This window comes from Falco peregrinus, chromosome 16, assembly GCF_023634155.1.
Source record: "Falco peregrinus isolate bFalPer1 chromosome 16, bFalPer1.pri, whole genome shotgun sequence".
Classification (NCBI taxonomy): domain Eukaryota; kingdom Metazoa; phylum Chordata; class Aves; order Falconiformes; family Falconidae; genus Falco; species Falco peregrinus.
Window position 1 is genome coordinate 1,298,839 of NC_073736.1, and position 15,255 is coordinate 1,314,093.

At 65.1% G+C, this 15,255-nt stretch overlaps 2 protein-coding genes across 2 annotated transcripts in view; one reads left to right on the top strand and one right to left on the bottom strand.

Moving 5' to 3' along the window:
- Positions 1–83: 83 nt before the first annotated feature.
- RNPEP (arginyl aminopeptidase) lies at positions 84–7,806 on the bottom strand. Its single transcript, XM_055820047.1, has 11 exons — positions 7,394–7,806; positions 7,152–7,292; positions 5,529–5,677; positions 4,808–4,924; positions 4,449–4,684; positions 3,725–3,838; positions 3,340–3,452; positions 2,293–2,401; positions 1,458–1,682; positions 753–895; positions 84–320 (listed from the first exon to the last, which is right to left on the bottom strand). Exons 1-11 carry the CDS (start codon positions 7,769–7,771, stop codon positions 156–158), a joined length of 1,890 nt encoding a protein of 629 aa, XP_055676022.1. The 5' UTR covers positions 7,772–7,806; the 3' UTR covers positions 84–155.
- A 670-nt stretch (positions 7,807–8,476) lies between these two features.
- NAV1 (neuron navigator 1) overlaps positions 8,477–15,255 on the top strand; it is a 76,512-nt gene continuing 69,733 nt past the window's right edge. Inside the window, exon 1 of the mRNA XM_055820030.1 lies at positions 8,477–8,606. The gene's annotated coding sequence lies outside the window, so the exon portion shown is untranslated. The remainder of the gene's footprint in view (positions 8,607–15,255) is intronic.

Here is a 15,255-nt window from a genome sequence, read left to right on the forward strand (position 1 = left end):
CCCGTTCCCGGGCGGCGGGAGCAGGGAGTCACGCTAAGGCTGCCCGTGGGTTGCTGGGAATGGGAAAAGCACAACAAGAGACATTAAAAATTCCCCATGTTTAATGAGGTGTGCAGCGAGGGAGCGCAGCCCGGCCGAGGGGAGCCCTGGCTGTGCTAAGCCTCTGCCCCCCCCAGCCCCAGGACCTTCCTGACATAGTTCTGGACGTTGACGTGGAGCTGCGGGGCCGTAGCGGAGAAGGTCTCCATGGCCAGGGCCCGCGCCGCCTCTGAGCCGCCCCACATGGCGCGGTAGAGGGGCAGGGTGTACTTCTGCTTGCCCTGCAGTGATGGAGCAGGGGGTTACACCCAGGACCCCCCCCCAGCCCCAGGCACAGCACCTCCAGCATCACCCTGCTGGGGGACAGGGTGAACAATGCCACCATGGGCAGCCCCTGGCACTGGGAGAGGGGAGCCCGTGACCCTGGAGGAGGAGGGGGCCCCGAGAAGCTCCTGAAGTCCCCACTGTCACACAGGCTGGGGGGGGAGGGCTTGGTGATTACTGGTGGGTGACAAACTGGCCACAAGTGCTCACAGCCCGGAGAGCTGGCCCTGTCCTGGGTGTCCCTGCCCAGGGCGGGGGGGTGGGAACGGGCTGGTTGGTCTTTTAGGTCCCATCCAACCCAGACCGTTCGGTGGGGCTACCAAGAGAAGAACCAGCCCCCGGCCCTCTGGCACAGGAGGTCCTGTGCCCCGAACCCATCCCGAACCAACCTGGCTGTGGAGGAAGTCCTTGACCTTGCTGTACTCGGCCTCCAGGTTGTTCTTGAGAACGATCTGGCACCAGCGGAGCCGCAGCTCGGCGTTCTGGGCCTTGGAGATCTTTGGGTACGCTGCGCTCAGCCTTTCCACGTTGCCTGCAAGATGGGGATGGTCACCATCCCCCAGGGGGCTCAACCTCCAGCTCCCAGCCCCTGCGCCGGGGGGGCCCTGCCAGCTCCTCCTGACTGCGCTGCAGCTCCTCGGGGATCCTGCCCTCCTCCAGCCAGACCTGCGTCCCCCGACCCTGCCAGCACCCCCAGCTCTGGGCGCGCCTGGGGCCAGGCAGCCCCCCAGAACCTCGTGCCCAGCTCAGGGCGCCAGCACAAAGGGTGGGCAGGTCCCTCAGCAGAGTGCAAGGAATGAGGAGGTGACACGGGGAGGTGACAACCCGGATGAGCCAGCCTGGGGACAGTAGGGCTCCTTCCTGCCACTGCACATGTCCCCATGCGCCTGGGGACACACTTCCCCCTGCTGCACTGATCAAGGCTTCCAAGACACCAGGATCCACACTGCTGCACTGTGGCGGAGGTGGGCTGATGGCCACGCACCCATGTGTCCCACCAACGTGCCCTCACATCCCCAGGCAGTGGGCTGGACCTGGACACATCACCCTGCACCTCCTGCAGGCACCAGGGCCCCGGGCATCCTGGCCCTCACCTTCTGGCAGGGGGGATTTCTGCAGGACCTGATCCAAGAAGTAGACCAGCTGGTATGTCCTCCAGGCCATGATGTCCACAGCTTCGATCGCCTCCATGTCCAAGCCATCAGCAGCCCAAAGCTCTGCCAGCTCATCCGCCGGCTTCATCAGCTGCTCCCCCGGCGAGAGGTCGGGCAGGTAGGGCGGCCAGCCCGGCGTGTTCAGCCAGCGGTCAAACTCGAAGCCTGTGGCAAGGAAAAGGGGGGAAGAGCTGGGACTGGTTTTCTGAACCCCACACCAGGTGCTGCTGCCCATACATCCCACCGCCTCCTCCGAGGGTGTCCCCAGCACCCCAGCTTGGGGATGGTGACAAGCAGAACTAATGGGGTAAGGCCGTTGAGCCACCCTGGGCTCGGTGTGTGCTTGTGCAGCAACAGCCCTGCCACCAGCACGGAAAGCTCCTGCCAAGCCTGGATCTCCGCAGCCAGGCCGCACCAAGCCTGGGGCGCAGGCTCAGCCTGATCCCAGCACTCGCCAGCGGTTCCGCCGGCAAACATCACAGACTCGCTGGGAAACGGCACCCGAGCGCGAAGCATGGGCTGGATTTGTGCAGGGGAAAAAATCATCAGTCTGAGCAGGTGAGCACCCAAGCCCAGGTTAGTGCCTGATGCTGGGCCAGCCGGTGCTGAGCCCCTGCTGCTGTAGCCGAGGCGAGCGGTGGTGGCAGTGTCTCCAGGAAAATGCACAAACCAGCATGCACAGGGTCTGCGGGGGACGGGGACAGCTCCGGTGCCCATGGGCGTCTGGTTTGCAAAGCGACACCCTGTGCCCTGGCCAGGAGGGCGCCGTGCTGACCTGGGGTGGAGTCCACGCCTTTCTCCTTCAGCTCCGGGAAATACTCCAGGAAGAAACCCAGGGCATCATCGGATGTGATGCTCTGGAACTTGAACCGGTTCACATAGGCCTGCAGGGACGGCCAGGGCGTGTTGACACGTGCCCACCCCGGCAGTGCTGCCCGGCCCTCCCCATGCTCCATCTCACAGGATGCTGCTGAGCCCCCACCAGCCCCCTGCATCCCCTGGACACCTCCGAGTGCTGCCACCGCCTGCTGCCAGCACTGGCCGAGCTCTGTGTCCTGCTTTCAGCTGGGATACAGCAAATTCTCTTCAGTATCCAGTGCAGTGCCGTGTTTTGGGGTTGGTGTGAGAACAACGTTGGTAACTCACTGATGTTTTCAGTTGTTGCTAAGTAATCTTTATATTCACTCAGAGACTTTTCCATTTCTCAGGCCCTGCCAGCAGGAAGGCTGGTGGGGCAGAAGAAACTGAGCGGGGCCACAGCCAGGACAGCTGCCCCGAACTAGCCAGAGGGATGTTCCATACCACAGGACATCACGCTGGGCGTATGAACTGGAGGGAGTTGGCCGGGGCCAGCGGATCACTGGCCGTCAGTCAGCAGAGGGTGAGCAACTGTACTGTGCATCACTTTGTTTCTGTTCTCCCTTCTCTTCAGATTTTGTTCCTCTCCCCTTTTCCCTCCTTTTCATTATAATGGTTTAACTACTATTATTATTATTATTATATATGTGTTATTATTAGTAGTAGTGGTATTGGGTTTATTTTATTACAACTATTAAATTGTTCTTATCTCAATCCTTGAGTTTTACATTCCTTCCTGATTCTCCTCCCCCTCCCTCGGGGTAGGGGGGTGACAAGCAGCTGCACGGGACTCAGTTACCAGCTGGGGTTAAACCATGACACTGCCCTCATCTCATTCCCCCAGGAACCCATTTCCCATCTCTTCCTCTCCTGAGCCACCCTGCTCAGCCCGTCCTTCCCAGGGTCCCGCTGCGCTCCAGCCTCCCACCGCAGGCACCTGCACCCCACAGCTCCTCGCACCAACCTGGAGGAAGGCGTCAAACTTGCTCTGGTCCCCCACGAGATGGGCCAAGTAGCTCACAAAGCAGTACCCCTTCTCGTACGGCGTTTCGTTGTACGTGTCATCTGGATTGACACCTAGAAAAAGGGAAAACCCTCAGGAATTGGCTGTGCATCTGCAAAACAAACCAGCTCCCATGTGTGCCCAGATTTCTGCTTTCCCTGCCAGCTGCAAGCCTGGTGCATCCCTCCTGGAGCCATCGCCTCGCTCAGGTCCCACCACCAGTGCCAGTTTTATTGCAAGCCATGAAACACCTCAGTGGCAGGGCTTCCTCCCCCCAGCACCACACCTCACCCCCCCCCCCGCTCCCCCCCAGCCAGCTGCGGGAGGACAGGGACACCCCACGGACCTGGCTCGATGACCACCCGCAGCTTGTTGAGCGGATGGTCCTCCCCGGTGCTGTCCATGTGCTGGCGCAGGAGGGCCCTTCCCGTCGCAGCCTCCAGGCAGGTGTACGCCAGACCTGGGCAGAGACAACCAGGAGGCATTCAGAGACCCCCAGCAGACCCCTGCACGCCTCGGGCACACTGATGTGCTGCAGGAGGGAAACAGCATTAGTGTATGAGCTGGGAGAGGAGAAAACCGATAACCAAGGCATTGGGGTGGTAGAAGTGCAAAGAGGCACGACAACCCAGCTCTCAGCAGGAGGTTTTTAGAGCCATTTAAGTTTATCTGACAACAGGAACCGATGCCGGGAGTGCCGGAGCTGCTGGATGCGCCTGCGTGTCCAGGGGGAGCTCAGGGCAGCTGGTATCAGCTCCGCCAGGGAGCTGCGGGAGCAAGAGGACGGTGAGGGTGGGCAGGATCGCAGCGCCCACGGCCCTGGCAGGGCTGCAGGGGCTCCTTCCATGTCAGAGCACAGGGGGGTGGCTGCTGACACCAAACCCCTGGGGTGTCGCAGGCTGCTGCTCCTCCCCTCTTCCGAGGTGCAGCACAGGCTCCGTCCCTGCAAGCAGCGCGCGGAGGGATGCGCTGAGCTGCAGCACGTGGAGCCCGGACCCATGCGGGTCCCGCTGCGACAGCACGGCTGCACGCGGGGACTCGGCAACCCGCAGCCAGGCAAGGCCACGCACCATAGACCTCGGTGGAAATGCGCCGCTGGGCGTACATGGTGAAGCCCTCATTGAGCCAAAACTCGCCCCAGGTGGCGTTGGTGACCAAGTTGCCAAACCAGCTGTGGGAGATCTCGTGGATGATGACGTCCGCCAAGGAGCGGTCCCCGGCCAGCAGGCAGGGTGTCACAAAGGTGAGGCAGGGATTCTCCATCCCGCCAAAGGGGAAGGAGGGCGGCATGAACAGGACGTCGTACCTGCCGGGGAAGCGCAGACACTTGGGTCAGAGCCACCTCCGGCCCTGGATGCGACTGGGGACGGAGGGGGGGCTCCCTCCCCAGCCCTGGAGAACCAGGTCCACCAGGGCCAGGAGGCCGTACCTGCCCCACACATAAGGCCCAAAGAGCTTCTCCCCAACTGCCAGGAACTCCTCAATCACCCCACTGTACTCCGTCTTCGCAGCCTCGATCAGGCAGGGCTCGGCCCAGACACGGCTCCTGGCCAAGTGGCAAAAGAGGAACTTTTAACCGCGAGCAGACTTTCACCCTATTGCTCCACCAGACAAAACCTGCACACATTTATACTGCACACACAGCAAAATAAAAGCCTGCTGATAAAGGAAGCTGATGAGGCTGACAGTGCAAACTGCTGTAATTTCTTCCCTTGTCCAAATGTCAAAGGGCTTTTATATGGCTGCTGTGACAGCTGGGAGCCCAAGCACACCAGCGGCCTTGGGAAGGGACGCGGGACCCTCCATGAATGGGGACCCGCTGCTTTCATTCACGTGCACGGGGGTAAAACGAGCAGAGCCAGGGACACCCTCGAAGGCGAGGGGACCTAGCATGGAGGCTGCTCTTCTCTCAAGAGCGAGAACCCTCACCCCGCAGGGCCCGCAGCCTGACGAGCAGCGCCACGCGCACAGCAGGCACAGGACTGACCAGGTCACGCCTACGGCAGCATCCCTGCACTGCCTGCTCTCCAGAGACCGCGGAGCAGGGAGAGGCAGCAGGTAGCTGTCACAGGGCCGCACAGCAACAGAACTTCACCGTGTGGCTCCCACAGCCAGGCCTTAACGCTCAGGTCTCCTCCAGAGCCACTTACCTTGGGCCAACTTCAGCAGACACGATGTCCCCGACAGCCAGAGCGATCAGGTAGGAGGGGATCGGATGGGACATCTTGAAGACGAAGGTGTTATCCTCCTGCTTCTCCCAGCTTGTGGCACTCATCACAGCCGTGAAACCCTCGGGGACCTGGACACATAGATAAAAACATCTATTAGACCCATACCGTATGGAGCGGGACATCAGTTAACCCAGCCAGGGACGCCGCAATGTCTGATGGTGAACAAGTCCCAGCGCGCTGAAGGTGGCCAGGTCCGTGGGCACTGCAGGTTTTGGGGTGCAGAGCAGTAAAGCCCCAAGCTCCAGCGCGGGATCACAGCCACATCCCTGTGACAGCGTCACTCAGCACTTGGGCTCAGACATCAGCTGGGTGCAACACCGGGACAGCCGGAGCTGCGTGCGAGATAAACGCTGGAGTCACAGGTGCTGGAAGGGCAGAGGACGCAGGCCCTTCAGACGCTGGCTCTCCTCCCGTTTCTTACACAACTTGTTTTTCCCATTCTCAATCCAAAGTAGAACCTGCAGCCGACCCAGTGGCCGGGGCCAAGCCCTGGGAGGCTGATCCAGTCTCTCCTCTTCCGAACACGGGGCAAGCCCCTGCGGTGCCGTGGGGAGGACGGGTCTCTTGGCACAGAGCATCACTCCGGGGCTGTACAACAGCCGAGCCCCGTGCTCGCCCTTTGGCGAGGGCACTGTGCCGAAACTTTGAAGGGTGGAAGTCGGAGCAAGAGGCAAAATAATCAGATACATTCCGGCCTCACCAGCTGATGCCACTACGTGCCATCGGCACTGGCTTGGTGTCACAGCGACATGCAGCTTCCCTCGCCCGTGGCCAGCCAGCATGCTGGGGCAGCCCAGTGCCGGTGCCGCCGCATGCCTGCCTGCACACACGCAAGAGGGAATCTGATTATTTATCCCGTTTCTGTACAAAACCTGGGGACCAGCGGCTGTTTCTTCCATCCTGGAAGCTCATCAGCCCCGGCACCACCGCCAGGACCCAGCACAGCCCAGTGTCACCCACACCCACCGGCTGTGGCCCCCCAGACTCAGCTCGTCCCAGTTGCCCTCCTGCTGATACACACACCAAGAGCATCTCGCTGCCCTCAGCCGCCACGGGGCAAACCCGGGGTTTTCTCCGGTAACTGGAGGAATTACTCAGAGAAACGCAGCAGCAGGAGCAGAGCGGGGAGGTTCACACGATGCGCTGATCCCGACAGTTAGCCAGTATTTTGGCCTCAAGCACCGAGTATTTCGGCCACCTCCCACGGGGAGAGAAGAGCCTTCAGCGGTGCCGGCACGTGCTCCGGGCTCACAAGCCAGCGTGGGGCTGGGGAGCAGCCAGGGCCACCGTGGCAGGCTGCTGGCACCCGTCTGGAGGCGAACGTACAAACAGGAGCACAAATGAATTATTTCTGGGTGCCTTCGCTGCCAGGGGCCCGTGGTGGAGGATTTGAGGTGAGCATGACGAGGATCGCCTCCGACGCGCTGGTGTCGTGGGCCCGGGTGGCATCACTGCCGCGACGCCCAATGTTTTGGGACACCCTGGGAGGGACCCGGTGGGTTTCGCTGCCGCTGGGCGCGGGGGGCCGGGGGCACTGCTTACCTTCACGGTGGCCGAGTAGGTGCATTTGACGGCGGGGGTGTCGAAGCCGGGGAAGAAGGACCTGTTGAGGACGGCCTGGCCCTGCGTGTACATGAAGGGCTTCCGCCTGCCCGCCGTCTGCTCGGGGGCCAGCCAGCACACCTGCGGGGGGGGGCGGTCAGGCGGCCGCCCCCCGCGCCTGGCGGAGCCGCGAGGGGGCTCCTCCCGGGGGAGGGTGGGTGCGACCCCCCCGCCTCGCTCACCCCGGGCCCCCCGCCCGCCTCGTATTCGATCTCGAGGGCGACGCGCTGCCCGGCGGGGGGGGCGCTCGGCAGGGCGACGTGCAGGGCGCTGCCGTAGCTGGCGAAGGGGCGGCTCTCCACCGGCACCGGCTGCGGGCCGCGGCCCGGGGGGGCGCCGGGGGGCGGCAGGAGCACGGCGCGGCGCACGGCCAAGCTGGGGTGCGCGTCCAGCCGCAGCGGCCCCGGCCCCGCGCCCCCGGCCCGCGGCTCCAGCTCCAGCCGCGCCGCCCCCCGCAGCCGCCCCGCGCCCCCCGCCCCGAAGACCACGTGCAGGTCCAGGTGCAGGTGCCGCAGCGCCCAGAGCGCCGCGCTGCTGGCCGAGCCCGCGTCCGCCGCCATGCCGGGCCGAGCCGGGCCGCCCGGGCTGAGCTGGGCTGCGCCGGGCCGAGCGGTGCCGGGCTGAGCCGCGCCGGGCCGGGCCGGGCTGAGCTGGGCTGCGCCGGGCTGAGCTGGGCCGGGCTGAGCCGGGCCGCGCCGGGCTGAGCTGGGCTGCGCCGGGCCGAGCGGTGCCGGGCTGAGCTGGGCTGCGCCGGGCCGAGCGGTGCCGGGCTGTTCCGAGCCGAGCCGGGCCGGGCTGAGCTGGGCTGCGCCGGGCTGAGCCGGGCCGCGCCGTGCCGGAAGGGGCAGGCCGGGGCCGGGGCCGGGGCCGGGGCCGGGCACAGGGACAGGGACAGGGCGGGGCGAGGGGCGGTGGCGGGCGGGCCCCGGGGCGGGATCCCTGGGGCGGGGGGGTCCCTGGGGAAGCCCAGCGGGATCCCTGGGAGGGTCCACGCCGAGATCCATAGGGAGGGGATCCGCGGGTGGGTCTATAAGGGGTCCGGAGAGAGATCCGTGATGGGGGTCCATGGAGAGGGATCCGTCGGAGGAATCCACGGGCCGGGGGGGGTCCGGGGGCTCCGGGGCGCCCTCGGCTCCGGCTTCGCCCCCGTCTCCGGGCGCCGCGCCGGGGCGGCAGCGGGGGGGCTGAAGGCGGGCGGGGCCGGCCCGCGGGGAGCGGGGGGCAGGGGCGGGCACCCCCGGGCGGCGGGGCCGGGCAGGGGCCTGCGTGACTCCTCCCCGGGGCGGCCCGGCCCTGCGCGGGGTCCCGCGGCCGCTCTGCCGGGCTGACACCGGCGGCGGCACCGGGCGCTGCCCGCGGCGGGGCGGGACGGGACGGGACGGGGCGCAGCGAGCGGTGAGTGCCGCGCCGGCCGCCTGGCTCTGCCCCGGGGGCACGGCGGGGGGGACGCCCCGAGGGGGAACGGGGAGACACGGGGGGCACCCCGCCGGGGACATGGGGTGATGGAGGGCACCCCGGTGGGGACCGGGGAGACACGGGGGGCAACCTGCTGGGGACGGCAGATGATGGGGGGCACCCCCGTGCGGACCGAGGTGATGGGGCCACCCTGAGGGGACCAGCGGTGACACGGGGGATGCCCTGGCAGGGACTGGGGTGACAGGCAGCGGCTCTGGGGGCTGTCACTGCCTGACACTGGCGGCAGCCCCCCGCGTCCCCTCCCCTGTGCCCCCCAATGTCCCCACCTCTCCGCCGGGGCCCCGTTTCAGCAGTGGGAGCCCCAGCACGGGCAGCCCCAGCACGGGCAGCCCCAAGAGCAGCCTGGCCCGGCCAGTTCCCGTGTCCCAGAGCCCCTCGTGTCCCCCAGACACCCCCGGTCCCGGCCCCGGCAGAGGGGGTCTGTGGGGAGCCGCTGCGGTGCTGGGGCCGGTGCCGGTGCTGCCTGCTGCTGCCTTGCCTCCCCAAACCGGCCCCGGCGAGGACCGCAGCGCCAGCGAAGGGCGATGGGGGAAACTGAGGCAGGGGGGCTGCCCGAAGGGGTGGCGGCTCTCCAGAGAGCTGGCCTGTGCTGCTGCCCCACATCTCCTCTCTGCAGGCAGCACGGGTTGGTGCCAGCAGCTTGTGGTGTCTGCCCTCATTTCGGGTACGGGAAGGTGCTCCCTGGATGGCTGCTCCCTGGATGGTGCCCAGGGCCGTGCAGCTCCAGATGTTCCATGTCCCCATGCTGGCGTGGGGTCAGCAAGGAGGGCAGTGGAGACTTGGGCTTTTTTGAAGTGCTGGTTTCACCAGTAGTGAAGGGGCTTGGGAGCCCGATGGCTTCTCCCTGCTGGGTGCTCGGCCACCCTAGGGGTGCTCCACCACCCCGGAGATGCTCGGCCACCCCGAACAACATCCGCAGGCCCCGTGTGGGATGGCTCCCGTGGAGCCGGTGGTGTCACAGCCCGGCTTTGCTCGGCACTGCAGCCAAACTGGGATGGCACAGGGGGAAATCTTAGAGGTGACTTCAGCACGGGCTGTGTCCCCCACGGGACATTAACGTGCCATCACCTCGTGGGAGGGCAGCAGTGAAGACCTGCAGTGTGCATGTGCTGGGGCTTCTGTTTCCCTGGGTTTCACCTAGGAAAAAAACAACTGGGAGGAAAGCCAGAGAGCCTGGGTGTGCCGGGCTGCCGGTGCCACGGTGGTCCTGCTGGTGCCACGGCTGGCCCACAGCGGTAAGCACGTGTCCCCCATGCCAGCAGGGTTTGCCCACAGTTGCTGGGGTGCTGCCTCTGCTCCCCAGGGCTTTGCCGTAACTGCTCATGCCGTCATTCCTGGTGCCAGCAAATGTCCAGGTGCTCCCAGGGGGGTGCTGTCACGGGGTGCTGATGGGGGGAGCCCCCTGCACCCCGTGACAGGATGTGTTGGTGTCTGTGTTGTTGCAAGGTGGGGTTAGACCCCCCCAGTTTTGCAGCCAGGGAAGCTGAGTCAGGAAATCCCGGCTGGCCTGGCCGGATCCTGGCTGAGTCATTTCTCAGGCGCTGAGTAACTGCCCATGCGGTGCTGGGGGGGTGCAGGGCTGCCCGCGGCCTCTCTGGTGGGCAGGAGCTGCCGGCACATGGCCCTGGCCTCATCCAGCTCACAGCCTGCGCCACCTCAGTGCCCTCCTCGCCCTGCCAGCCCTGTGCCTCAGCTCCCCCCACAGTGGCTTCCCGGGACCAGATGGGGCAAAATGCTCCTGGGCCATGGGCATGGGCTGGATCCAGCCCCACCACGTGTCCTGGGCACGGAACCGGCTCCTGGGGGGCCAGGGCAGGTCTGAACTGGGGGAAATGTGGTGGGATGGGGAGTGTGGGGCTGGGTGAGCCCTGGTGTTTGCTGGGAGAGGAAGGACGTCCCTGGGGCAGGATTTGGTCCCTGAGGCAGGATTTGGGCTGCCTGCTTCTGCCGAGGGATCTCCAGGCTGAGTCTTGGTGTGTGGGGAGAGGGATGGGGATGACGTCTGGGGTGGGATGGGAATGGGGACGGGGCTGGGGCTGGCAGGGGCTGGGGCAGGGCTCGGGGTGCAGGCAGGGATTCTGGGGGGCGATCAGGCCAGCCTCGCTGGCGGCAGGTTATAAATAACCCGCGAGACACGAGGTGTTTTCCTGCCCCTCCCCGGCCCGCTGCAGCCCCACGGACAGGAAAAAGGTGTTTCCTGCTGCGGCCGGGAGCGGGGCCGGGGGGGCGCAGGGCCAGGCCACGGCAAGGGGTACGGGGGGGCAGGCGGCCCCCCCGGGCTGCTGCTTGGGGGGCAGCCGCTGAGCCAGGGGCTGGTGGGACCCCTGTCCCCGCTGGGGCTGCTGCAGCCCCCGGGCCCCAGCCCGGCTGCAGGACCCCTGGGCTGAGCCACCCACCAGCCACGTCCCTGCTTCCCAGCTGGACCAGGATCCGTGTGGAGCTGGGAGAGCTGGAGCTGGTGCTGTGGGGAGGAGGGTGCCTCGCCATGCCTGTGGCCCTTGCAGAACCACTCTTGCTCGCTGACCCACGGGGTGTCCCCTCACCTGCGCTCCCTCCCCCGGGAGGTCTCACACACTCCAGCACCAGCTAAGTGACCAGGGGACACCAACGTGGGATGGGGACACCAGCCTGGGATGGGAGCACTCAGCATCCGTTCCCACCACTGTGGTGACCCCACTTCACCATGCTGCTGGCAAATGGGTGACAGTCCCCTGTCACCTGGGTGGGGGTGTCCCTTGGGTGGCAGCTGGGGACAGCACCCCCTGTCCTCCTGCAGCCCTTTGTACCTGGTGCAGGGGGGGAGACCAGGCAGTGCCAGGGATGGGTCCCCAGGGATGGGGCAGCTGGGACCATGCTGGCTCTGCCTGCCACCAGTGTGTCCCCAGGGAAACCCCAGCTCCTGTCACCAGCCTGTCCCTGCTGGGCAGGGTCAGCCCCCAGGCCGTAGCCAAGCCCAGAGCAGTGCCAGCCTCAGCAACACTCTGGGGAGCTGGGACCTGTCAGTCAGTGGCTGCAGGTGGTGACAAGGACGATGGGAGCACATGGGGAAACTGAGGCACGGGCTGCAGGAAAGTGGAAAACTGCCAACACCTGTGGGTCCTCCTCAAACCCTTCCAGGTGACAGATCAACCAGCAACTGGTCCCAGCTGGCTCCAGCATTTTTGCATTTGCCTCCACCCCGAGCCCTGCTCGTTAACAAGTGAGCTCTAACAAGCTTTGCCTGGCCATGCTGCAGGGTCTGCGTGGTGTTATGGTCATTGGGCACAGCTGCTGGATTAACTGCCTGGATTAAAAGGTGTTGGGGGGGGGGGGGGGGGGGGGGCTGGAGGAGCCCTCAGCACTTGGCACCCACTGCCACTGGAAGTGACAATAATTGGAGAAAGCAGGATTTTCATTATCCAGGGGGAGAGGTCCTGGCTGAGTGGCGCAGAGCAGGTTTGGAGCTTTGCTCTGTCCCAGAGTGCTGGTGGGGATGGGAGGGGCAGCAGCTGGGGTGAAGCCACTTCTGGTTTAGGGACTTGGCGTCCTGGCACCCTCTCACTGCCAGGATGTGGGAACTGGGCTCCGGAGGTCTCAGCTGTGCTGCAGGGAACAGGTTTGGGTGGGAGCCAGCGCCCGAGTTAAAGCCTCCCAGTATTTGCCTGGATTCCCTGGGTTCCCCCACTCTCACGGAGGAGCGGAGTGGGGAGCTGGAGGAACTGGGTTGTGCTCATCCCCCCATCCTCATCCTCAGCTCCCACTGGACATGGCCGCTGGGCCCATGCGGATGTGGCCAGGCAGCATCACCGCCAGCAGCACAAACTCCCCCTGCTCAGGGCTGGGTGATAAGTCACGGCTTCTCCTTCGCCCCTTCCCCCTCTGGTACCCTGCCCCTTGCTCCACTGGGCTCTGTGCCCTCCCCCACTGCTGGCCCCTGGGGAGTTGGCTCCCCACGGGGGTGTCCATCTCAAGGGACACACACCGCAGGGTGGGCGAGGGGGAAGACAGGAGTGCTGCCATCCTCACATGGACTACTCGCTGTGGGCAGGCGGGATGTTCAAGAGGTGCTCCAGGCATGCTTGAGGGATGCTCGGGCTGTTCAAGGGGTGCTGGGGTTCCCCTCCAGGAAAGCCAGGCATCCTCTGGGAGTGATGGACCCACTGTGGCTCCATTAGCCGCATCCCTTGGAGGCAGGAGGTTGATTTTCAGGTGTAAGAGAGTGGTGGGACCAGAGCTGCTGCCTGTTCTGGGGTGCTTGGGGGGTGGCATTGCCAGTCCCCGAGTGGCAGTCCTCAGCTCTTTGGGGATGTTAGCATCAGGGACACACTTAGAGTTGTTCCAATAAACGTCAGGGGGATGTGGCTTCCCCTGGGCTGCCGGTCACTGAGTCTGGCATTGGTGGCAGGGGGGCAGCCTGCCTGCTTGTGCTTGGAGCAGAGGCCGCTGCAACCCCCAAGACCCAAACAGGGAGGTATTTGCCAGCAGCCACTGAGGATTTGCAGCTCACTGGAAAATCCACTCATCCCATTAAGGGCTCCCTGTGGTGTTCGCTTTCCACTGTAAATACCTGGTTGTCCCAAGGGAAACTCCCTTGGGGTGCCACTGGGCGTCTGGGGCTTTCGGGGCAAACGTTGCCAGGAAGAGTCCTGGCTGCAAGAGCAGCGGATTTATTTATTATATGAGGGATAATCAGGCTGAGGGGAGATTTGTCCCACTTGCCCAGGTAAGGCCAGACCGGGGAGTTTTGCTTATGGTGGGAATGGTCTGTACCAGGGGGATTCAGCTGGGAATTGGAGGCTTTCCCTCACCTCATCACCCGAAGCAGACTGGGCACCTAAAAACGCCCCAGCTTGAGCTCAACTGCTTTGCAGGGGGGATGTGGTGATGGCACATCCCCACCCCAGGCACTGTCTCTGCTCTTGGGGTTAAAGCTCCCGCTTTGGGCAATGTTTATGGCCAGCTCTTTGCTGTGTCCCCAGTGTTACCCACCCCACACTCCCTGCAGCATTTTCTAAATCCTTAACCTGTTTTTTTTGGGAAAAAATACTTTTTTGGGTAGCCTGAAGGCCCTGCTCAACCCACTGTGGGCTTGGAGAGCCAAGTGCTGGGAGGAGCAGACAGGCAGTGAGGGTCTGGGGATGCCGGGGAGGGAGTGCATGTGCCGGGATGGGGGAAGACAAGCCCAGCCCCCCCTCCCCCGACCATCCCACACGTACTCAACAGCATCTGCTGAGTTAATGCATTTTGCAGCCCCGCTGTGCAGCTGCCTCTCTCCACCACCCTGTCAGCAAAGCCAAAACATGTCGAGGGCTTCCAGGTTTCAGGGGTTGAGGACCAGGGGGGCTGTTTCCACATGGCAGCAGCAGAGGCGAATGCAGACGCTGCGACATCTGCTCTTGCTCAAAAGTCCCAGGAGCAAAGGGCCAGGTCCGTGATGCAGCAGGAACACGGGGCTAAATACATGATGCAATTGGCTTCGCAGAGTTTTGGCCCAGGCAGAAGTTCATCTGAATGTCACCCATCTGAGCGCCTGCACCTGGGCCGCGGGATGACCCCTGGCCAAGGGCTTGCTCTGGCCGGGACATGGTGCTGTGGGATCAGTGGCCCCGTGGTGATGCTGAGGTTCTGGGGAGATTTGGGGGAGGTTTTGAAACCCTCGGGAGGTGCAATGGGAGATGTTGCTTTTTGGCTGTGGTGCTGGATGCTGGAGCGGCCCTGGGCTCTGTGGTGTCCGGTGGCTCCAGCGGTGTGCTGGGACGAGCTGGCCACAGGGCTGCTGACAGCTTCATGGCTTTTCTTGCTGGACGGCACGGGGGAGCGGGGAGGCCAGGTGGAGTGGGAGACCCCCAAGCACAACCCAAAGTCTCCTCCCAGGTGGACCTTGGCCATGGGGGCATCGGGAGAAGGTTCAGGGGGGTGTCACTTCGTGGAGGGGCAGCCCTATCTTGGTCCCCAAGGGTGCTGGGGACGCTGGGGGATGGCAGGCAGCACTTCCGGGGGGACAGATGGCACCAGGCTTCAGACAGATGGTACCTGCCCCCAGCAGGCAGCTGCAGGACGGAGGGGCTATGGTGGGTCCCTGGGGACTCTCTCTGCTGGCCCCAGGCGGGTGGTGGTGACCCAAAGGGGACAGGCTCCCCCTGGCCATGGGCAAGGTGGCGCTGCCGGCACTGGGGGCACGGACTGTCGTAGGCGGTACCGGCCGGGGATGGCGGCACCGGTCCGGGAAGGCGGCACCGGCTCCGAGGGGGCACCGCCCGGGGTGGGTGACAGGGGCCGGGGGGTGACAGCGGGCGGGGGGCGGTGCCGGGCTGGGGGGTAACCCGGGGTGTGTGTGTGTGTGACAGGGCCGGAGGGTGACCCCGCGGGGGGAGTGACAGCGGGCGGGGGGCAGGGGCGGCTCCGGGGGGTGACCCCGGGGAGTGACAGCGGGTGGGGGGTGGTGCCTGCACTTGGAGGGGTGACAGGGCCGGGGGTGACCCCGGGGAGTGACAGCGGGTGGGGGGTGGTGCCTGCACTTGGAGGGGTGACAGGGCCGGGGGTGACAGCGGGCGGGGGGCAGTGGCGGCTCCGGGGGGGGCCGGGCGGT